The 9407-nt window shown below is 45.2% G+C and overlaps 1 protein-coding gene across 1 annotated transcript; it reads right to left on the bottom strand.

Moving 5' to 3' along the window:
- Positions 1–3809: 3809 nt before the first annotated feature.
- Positions 3810–8339, bottom strand: LOC123872074. The gene is made up of 3 exons (XM_045916205.1): positions 6003–8339; positions 3949–5961; positions 3810–3881 (listed from the first exon to the last, which is right to left on the bottom strand). Exons 1-3 carry the CDS (start codon positions 8337–8339, stop codon positions 3810–3812), a joined length of 4422 nt encoding a protein of 1473 aa, XP_045772161.1.
- Between the last annotated feature and the right edge of the window lie 1068 nt (positions 8340–9407).

Here is a 9407-nt window from a genome sequence, read left to right as displayed (position 1 = left end):
AGACTGCTAAAATCATAACCTTTTGGCTTTGTCGCAGTCGGGTAAAAAAGCAGTGATTACAGAAGCCTAGTAGTTAAGACGCTGGCCTTCTATTCGGCAGGTCGGGGTTCGATCCCGGGCACACACTTCTAGGTTTTAAGAGTTGTGTACGTTTTTTTAAGCTATTAAATATGACTTGGTTTAACGGTGAAGGAAAACATCCTGAGGAAACCTGCATGCCTGAGAACTCTCAATAATGTTCTCAAAGGCGTGTGAAGTCAGCCAATCAGCACTGAGCCAGCGTTATGGTCTAATGGCCTATGACCTAATCTCTTCTCATTCTGAAGTCTCAGTAGTGGGCCAGCGATGAGTTCATGATGACGATGACCAATATTTGACCTTCCTCGCTCAGGCACGGACCCGGTATAAAATTAATCCACCCTAAATCATGCCTTAATGTGCCAAGAATTGTTGAAAGTTGACGCTTTCATTTCCTAAAGATCCATTACCAAGCAATATCGAAGAAGCCAAAGTTTGCCTCATCAAAGTTGAATTAAATGTCCCGAATTATTTATGATGTTTTATTTATGACTTTTGTTGTTGGAACGTGAAGTTTTATGAGACTTTGTTGCGAAATGTTTCCAATGAAATATATTATGAATTTTCACCGAACTGTATTAAATATCAAATATCATTGGCTACATTATAAACTTTTTCTTTGTCCTAGTACATTCCCGGAATCAAAACAGAGCCTGCTTTATTATTCTTTTTTTATACTTAGTTTAGTTTTTTTATATTTAGCGATTTTCATTGAACTCCGCATCGTTTATGAGAACTCTAGCGCACTCCCAGCGCTATCATACAAACGTAATTTGATTCTCATATTTTGAATATTCGCCAATCATAATCAATAAAATTTTGTAGACATATTTTAAAAGCTACATAAGCTCAAAGATTTACATATAAATGTTTGAGCTGGTGAATTAGATAATGCCCGCGAAAAGTAACAGACAAATATATTATTTCTTTCGCGGCAGTTATAATATTAGTATGGATAAGTATGGATTTAATACAGTTTTACATTTCAATATTTTCCGTCTAGTAATTAAAATAATACTCTTATTCTCTAATCACACTAATATTATAAAGGAGAAAGTTTGTATGTGTGTGTGTGTGTGTGTGTGTGTATGTTTGTTACTCCTTCACGCAAAAACTACTGGACGGATTGGGCTGAAATTTAGAATGGAGATAGATTATACCCTGGATTAGCACATAGGCTACTCTTTATCCCGGAAAATCAAAGAGTTCCCACGGGAATTTTAAAAACCTACATCCACGCGAACGAAGTCGCGGGTATCAGCTAGTCTTTAATTAAAAGTGACGAAAGCTCGAAAAGAAAGCTTTGTTAAAAGCATTCCCTGAAACACAATACGCTGAAATATTTTTATGGGACAACAAAAGGTCGATCTAAGTGTTAAAACGTGTAATGGTCGCTCGTTTTAGTCTATTTTCTCTGAAATGTACTAAGACACTAATTCACATTTTCTGTCTAATTGTGTTCAATCTTCAATTTAATCAGTTCTTTATTTGCATAAACTCCACTTCAAATTAAAATGATTATTATTATTCGAAATTTTGAGCAAAATATGTAACAAAGTGACAGTATTCAAAGTGTAAATATTAGAATCCGGTACCTTATTAATTGTTAAAATCCAAAACGTCTCGTAGTCTATACTAATATTATAAAGAGGAAACCTTTGTATTTTTGTATGTTTGTATTGAATAGGCTCAAAAACTACTGGACCGATTTCAAAATTTCTTTTACCATTACTTAGAGGGATTCTTCCGAATCCGTATAGGCTATTTATCCCGGAAAATAGAAAAAATAAATGTCCACCCGTGCGAAGCCGGGGCGGGTCGCTAGTGATAATATAAAGTAGGTAAGTAACTATCACTAAGTAAGTTATAAAGAACTTATGAATAATGCTCTCACAAAAAAATATTTGAATGGTTCGGTTGGTCGATTAATATATTCTTGGGATAAATTAACTAATCCACAATTTTTAAAAATCATTTATAGTCGATAGTAAAGAATCTTTTAGCTAAGCAAGTTAAAACAAATTAGCAATCTGCATCTGTGTGTCAATTGTTTCCAACGTGATTTTCATTTAAAACATTTCACGAGGAAAACTATAATATAAATATACCAAAACCATATTATTTACATATGAAAATTAGTGTTTTTGTCTGATCGTTGCCTATACGTTCAGGATTGAGTTGAAACTTTGTTGTTAGGACTTCCAGAAAAGTTTCTGATATATCAACGTACCTACATTAAATGGTGCGTAAGTTCCATACCTATAGCAAGTTGCAATGCATGCCTGGCATAATATGTAGGGGTATTAGCTAGTCCTGATATAATAGGTGAGTTGAAAGCATGTCAGCTTGTCTTACAATTTAAAAAAACTTGATTAGCAAATGACCTTTTTCTATCTTTTTTTTTTTTTTTTTTTTTTTTTTTTTTTTTTTTTTTTTTTTTTTTTTTTTTTTTTTTTTTGTTGACGGGGGGGAAATCTTCACAAGATACCCGACCTCTTTGAGGAGAGATCGGGTTATGTGGGATTTGTACCCACTAAAACCCCCTCGATGGCCATCCTCAGCGCATATTAAGAGGCTCCGGGAACTCTTACGAACGTGCGCCGGTGCCTCCCCTGCGCGACGCCCAGTGGGCTCATCCTGAAAGATGCACTCCCCTGGCCTCGTGCACTTTGCATGTAGCCACGACAGCTTGCGCCATAGCAAGCGGTCGTCCTTCCAGGGTCGCCAGCCAGAGCTCCGCTCCAGCCACTAGCGGCCCGGTCCCAGCGCCTGGGACTACTGAATGGGACGATCAGGGCGTTGATCAGCGCCGCCCTGATGTCTCCGCCTCCGAGAAGGATCGGCTCGCTCGCGGTCCCGCTCTGCGGCCTCCTTCTTACACATTACTACTTCACAGAAGGAGACCACTGCCCTCCATGCTTCACTGTCCTCCAGCATTGCCGCTATGACAGCAGGTGGTGACAGGTCTCTCCCAACGTAGCTGACCAGGATGCGCCGCTCAGGTTCCCAGGCAGGGCACTCTTCGAGCGTGTGCTGTGCGGAGTCCCGGACCTCCCCACAGTGATGACACCGCGGTGTCTCCTCGCGACCGATCCGACACAGGTACTCGCCGAAACAACCATGTCCGGTAAGTACCTGTGTCAGTCTGAATGTTAAGCTGCCATGTTTTCTCCCCAGCCAGGCTTCGAAGTTTGGTAAAATAGCCCCGACAACGCGTTGACGTGCGTTCCTATCCTCTTCCAAGCGTATACGCCAATTTACTAAGGCTTGTCGGTGCGCTTGCCGTCGCAGGGTACCAGTGTCCGGCCCGTCTGCAGTCCTCTGTAAGACTGCGCGGGTCTGGGTGTACACCCTCGCATCCATGTCCGCCAGTATATCCAGAGGTGGAAAGCGAGCCAGTAGAGTAGCCGCCTCAAAGGATATGGTGCGGTATCCACGCGCAACCCTTATAGCCATCTTTCGCTGTACGCTATTAAGTTTCGCTCTGAGACGCTTTACACCAGAGAGCCTATGCGACCATACCGGCGCCCCATAGAGAGCTATCGATCGGACGACCTCAGCGTAAAGTCGGCGAACTCCTTCTTGTGGTCCCCCGAGATTAGGCAGCAGACCATGCATTGCTCCAGCTACTTTCTGAATTTTAGAGACTAAGCGCTCGAAATGTTCCTCAAATCCCCATCGGCCGTCCAAGGTAAGACCCAGATATTTGAGGTATTGCCCTACCTGGACATCTACGTCACCCACTCGAATCGATGAGCTGGGTGGTTCCAGTCGCCTAGGAAGCCCATGGAACCATAGTGCCTCTGTTTTATGAGGCGCTATCTTTAGTCCAAGCTCGTGGATTTTGGCCACTACGCAGGCCACGCCTACCTCTGCGAGCCTTGATGTCTCCTCGAATGTGTTGCCTTCAGCTAACACCATAGTGTCATCGGCGTAGCAGACTAGGGTGATACCAGAGGGGACAGTGACACGAAGAACTGCGTCGTAGGCCAGGTTCCACAGAAGTGGTCCTAATACGGAACCCTGTGGAACACCACAGTTTACTTCTCTCCTGTGCATGCGACCATTCCGCCCTGTGTAAGTGATTGATCTGTCGCTTAGGTACGCCCCAACTATGTTGCGCAGGTATACGGGAATGTTATGGTGAGTTAGCGCATTCCTTATAGTAGCCCAAGGAAGTGAGTTGAAGGCATTGACAATATCTAAGCTCACCGCTAATGCCACCCCACCCCTGCTAAGGGCCCGTTCCGAAGAGGCGCGTACGCAAAGGATCGCATCGACTGTTGATCGGCCCTGCCGGAAACCAAACTGACTTTCGGACAAGTCGGGGCCCACATGTGATAGATGATCGCTGAGACGGGCAGCTATAATCCGCTCGAACAGCTTACCTGCTTCGTCCAAGAGACATATGGGTCGGTAAGCTGATGGGGACTCCATGGGTCTACCTTCCTTTTTAAGGAGAACTAGCCGCGCTTCCTTCCACCCGGATGGGAATATGCCTGATTGAAGACAACTGTTGAATAGGTGTCTCAACCTATATTCTAAAACCTCCAAAGCTAACACCCAGGCGCGGCCTGGTATGCCATCTGGCCCAGGTGCGGTATTACAAGTTGCGAGACGCCTAACCGCTCGCTTTAGTTCCTCTTCCGAGACATCTAGTTCATCTGACCAGGCTTCTTGCGGTGCCGCGATGGTGGTGGGGCTGTTTTGGGATCTAGGAAAAAGAACATCGACTATTCGCTCTACCAAATTTGGCTCAAGAGTTTCGGTCAGTGGAGGGACCCATGGTCTGAGTTTGCCCAGTACCATTTTGTATGGGCGTCCCCATGGGTCCCTATCCAGCCCTTCGAGCAGCTCTCTCCAGCTCCGCGCTTTAGCGTTTGCAATTGCGATCTGGAGCAGTTTTGTAGCTTCCCGGTAAGTGGAGTAGGCAGTTGCGATTGCTTCAGCTGTAGATCTCCGTCTTCTTCTGGCCCTAGTATATTGGCGTCTGGACCTTAGACATGTCCTGCGCAGTTGTGCAATGTCTTCGGACCACCAATAAACCGCCCGATTTTTGGCCTGCCGACATCTTGGCATCGATGTATTGCATATCCGTGTCATAGTTTCCCGAAACCAGGACGCCTCCTCTTCCGGATCGGATAAGACACCATGAATTCGTTCTGGCCAGGCTTCGACGCAGGCAGCTGCAACTAATAAATCGCGGTCTAGCTTTTTAAGGGCCCAACGTTGCGATTGGCTGCTATTTTGTTGCTCGATGATGCCAGAAGTTCCCGCTGAGACTACAAAAACTATGTGTCGGTGATCTGACAGTGTGACCACTTCTTCTGCAACCCGCCATCCTGACACCATACGTGATGCAGGAGGGGTCGCCCATGTAAGATCCACGATCGACTCCCCCTGCCACCGCACACAAGTGCTTGTCGAGCCCTGATTTAAAAGACGAAGGTCAAGTTCCGCCGCCCACTCTTGGATGATATCACCCCTTCGATCATCACGCTTGTCCCCCCAGACCCTTGAGTGCGCGTTGAAGTCACCCAGTATTATCAAAGGGCGGGGCAAGCATCTGCGGATACAGGCAGCCAACTCGTCTAGGTATGCTTCATAGACGGTAATACCGGAGTTGGGAGAAATGTAGCAGCCCAGCACTGCCAGGGGACCCCATTCTACAGCGACGTAACCTGATCCTCTCTCCAGAATGGAACAAGGCGGATCGCTTTGCCTTCCCGCCCAGTATATCGCGACGGCGTCCCCAACGCTACCAAACCAGCGAGGATGGTTGGGGACTTTGTAGGGCTCAGCCACCACAGCTAAGGCAACAGACCACTCAGCCAGACTTTGCAACAACAAGTCCTGTGCAGCCCGGCAGTGGTTCAAGTTGCCCTGAAGGACCCTTAGCTGCGCGTATTTTGCGCTTTTTTAACCTTCTCTGCTGGCTCATTGGCCAGCTGATCAATTTCACTTGGTCTATGAGACACGAAAGGTTCTTTGAGTCTCCCTTTAGTTCTCGCCTTCTTAGGGGGGTTACATTTATCGCCCCCTAATCTATGGTCTGCTGGCCGACCAAGATCCGCACATACTGGGCATTTTGGCACTTTCGATTTACATTCGCGGGCCTTGTGTCCCGATTCCCCGCAACTATAGCAACACAGGCTTCTGTCCACGGTGTTCGAGCATTGCTTCCGGACATGCCCAAATTCTAGGCAACGAAAGCATTGTAACTGCCTAGGTGCCAAGACTCGCACTCTTGCACTGACCCATCCTATCCGCAGATGCTTTTCTATAGCAAGTTTGCGAACAACCGTCAGTGGGCATCGGACCCAGACTGTACCCAACCTGGAGGCGCTATACTGAATCTCACCCACCTTCACTTGCTCTTCAGGGCATTCTCCAGCCTCAGCTATAGCCACTGCAACGTCCTGTTTTGCGATGGATTCATCCAGGTCCATTACCCTTATCTCTCCCGTTTTGACTGGCCGTGCAATTCTAACACCCATGTCGGCGAGAGCCGTCCTAAGTTGTTCTGCTAGAGCGTCAGCCTTTTTGGCACTGTCGGGTCCGGGAATTTCAAGAACAAGACCCCCTGTAATAGCCTTTTTTTGACGTACCTGCAATATTCCGCACTCCGCTAAACTTACCCGCTGCTTGGCAGTTGCCATAGCAGTAGCGTAGTTGACTGTAGCACCTTCAGTCAGAGTGATAGTGACCGCCGCGGTTTTAGGGACAGGAGGTGTCTTTGCTGTCTTCTTCGCCTGCCCTGAAGCAGTAGCTGAACCTGCTGTGGCACCTGTGTCTTTCTTCGAAGCGGACGTTCTTGTTTTTCGCCCCACAACTTTAGCCCAAGTGGCAGTAGCTAGTTGCTCTGGCTCCAAACATCCTGGTGCGTCCAAAGTTGCCTCCGACCGAGTGTCGCTAACCAGTTGTGGTCTTTGAGTATCTTCCTTTTGCTTTTTCTTCGATCTCTTGCTTGTCTTACCTTTTGACTGTACCATCCCCGTTGTTTTTTCTAGCTTTTGTCCCAAAGTTGATCTAGCGTCTTGTTGAGGCATAATTTCTGCTCTAAACTCTGCCAGTTTTTCATCCATTAGAGCAGAAATACGTTGCACTAGTGGATCTTTGTCCTTCCTTGATTTCCCAGTTTGTTGGGCCCATCCTTCTGCCCCCGTGCCCCTTTGGCGGAGACAATTTACCTCCACTGTCAAACTTGTCAATTCAGCTTTAAGGCTGGCAAGTTCTGAGCGGAGCTCCCCATTTTCTTTCCTTAGCTTCTCCACGTCTAAGTTGGAGCTTCTTTGTGCCAGCTCTGATGCCGCCGCCATCGCAGAGCGAGCAGCCAGACGAATGTTTTGTGCATGAGCACCCCTCAAGTTGCGAGAACTATCTGCAACTTTTTCAATAGTTGAGATAGACTCAAAGATACGAGTCATTATGTCAACAGACGTGCAGTCCTTCAGCTCGTTCTGAATGCTCTCGACAGTAGGCAGATCTTTTTTTGTCTTCATACTTGGCGTAGCCTCATAGGGGTCAAGTGCATGATCATCCTCCACCGCAGTTTTCTTTGCCTTTCCCGGCTTACACAAGTAAGGCTGTCGCCTTTTTCGCGTTCCTGAAGCAGTTGATGCGGTCGACGCGAGTGAGCAGTCAGAAACGTCCGCTTCGCTCTCTTTTTCCGAGGGACGCGCAAAAACGCACGGTCGTTCAGTTTCCTTCCCTAAGGGACGCGCAAAAAAGCACGTCTCTGCCTTTCCGCGCAGGCCTTCTAAACTTCTCGTGTTATTTTCATTGGCTCCTAGTGAGCCTTTTCTTTCACGTCCTTCAGTTGGTTGCACCATTTTCCATGTGTTTGTGTCAGTCTGTTGGTCTTCTGTAGATGTTGTTTCTTTTGCTAGTATAGTGCTCATATCAGTGTCCTGGCTAGTGTTCTGGGTTGGTGGTGACCTCTGAACGGCTCCCCCCCGGGTGAAAGGATTTATCTTGTCGTTCTCTATAGAACAATTCTCTTCGGCTGCAGTATTCACACCACGATATGGTGAGGCTACTGCTGCTGTTGTAGGTGTGTGTGTAGGTTTGTATGTGTGCGTTTGAGTATATTTGACGCTAGGCGAACCGTTGCCCCCCCCAGAATACGAGGGGCGGCCTGAAGCCCTGATTATGGTCGGTTGCGACGGCATATCCAAAGCTCCAGGGAGGGATTCTCCAGCACTGCTTGCAGCGCTGGTACCCTCCTGGGGTAGTTTCTTTTTTTGATCCGCTTTATTCATGTTTTGCACTTTTCCTTTTAATCCCTCCTCCCCTCCAAGAGTGCGACCTTTTTCTATCTGACGTCAAAACACTTAGAAATGAAGAGTTGATAAAGTTTTCGTGAAGGGCAAAGGTAATTCTGGAAGGATCCATTGAGTTTGTTTACTTTGTATCTGAGGAGCTTACTCAACACAGTTAACTCGACGATAGATATTAATTAATGAATGGAGCTATTAAATACAAAGTTATAAGTTACCTTCAAAACTTATAACAACCAATTCGAGTAGGTTTGTGGCAATTTCAGTATTCGACTAGCTCGTCTTTGAGACTTCATAGAGTTTTGAAGATTGTGAACATTGTAAACAAAGTAGCAAGGTTAAAGACTCAATAATAGTATTAACAGACTAGCAACAATTTTAATTTAACTAATTATAAGTATTTCGATTAATATTAATAAGTAACACGTAGTTTAGAACAATTATGTATAATTAATTATTATACAAAATAGTAATTAAATGTATTTCAATGTTATAGAAGTCAAGTTATCAAGTAGGTACTTTGTAGTAGTGAAAGAGTGCCACAGAAATTTTTGTCCCGCGAAAGAGTTCGCACAGGATTATTGAACAACCTAAATCTAGGTGGATAAACTAGTGAAAATCGTCTACATAGTAATACCTTGCATCCCGGAAACGGACATTTTAAGCTACTTTTTATCTTGGAAATTATAAAAGTTCCCACAGGATTTACATAAAATCTAAATCCGTATGAAGTCGCGGACATCATTTATTGCTTTATATTACTTTTGCCATCAGCTCCTTATCAAAAAAATGAAAATGACTTAGTACGAAATTCGTAACTAGTTTCTGAATCTTAATGAAACCACTGTGTTCGATTCAAATAACCTTCACGAGCGAAATTGGAAAAAGATAAAAGTAATTTCCAAAGGCAGGAGAGTATTACTTTACAAATTTATTCAGAGCAATCTAAATTTTAAATGAGAGTTCATCAAAGTTCTCACATTAAAATACCACATACATAATGTGCTTACCTAAAACGTAAGCTTGTAACTTGAAGGCACTTGGGGGTAT

This window comes from Maniola jurtina, chromosome 14 (genome assembly GCF_905333055.1).
Source record: "Maniola jurtina chromosome 14, ilManJurt1.1, whole genome shotgun sequence".
In the NCBI taxonomy this organism is placed as follows: Eukaryota; Metazoa; Arthropoda; class Insecta; order Lepidoptera; family Nymphalidae; genus Maniola; species Maniola jurtina.
Note: the sequence above shows the minus strand (reverse complement) of the source record. Positions and strands in the feature narration are given on the sequence as shown.

What these genes read in the sequence shown, in the direction of transcription:
- LOC123872074 (XM_045916205.1), bottom strand. Translation starts at nt 8,339, where the DNA reads ATGAATAAAGCGGATCAAAAAAAGAAACTACCCCAGGAGGGTACCAGC. An exon ending in CCAATGAGCCAGCAGAGAAG is followed by an intron (nt 5,962 to 6,002) that starts GTTAAAAAAGCG and finishes AGGGTCCTTCAG; the next exon opens with GGCAACTTGAACCACTGCCG. An exon ending in AGACATCAAGGCTCGCAGAG is followed by an intron (nt 3,882 to 3,948) that starts GTAGGCGTGGCC and finishes CTCATAAAACAG; the next exon opens with AGGCACTATGGTTCCATGGG.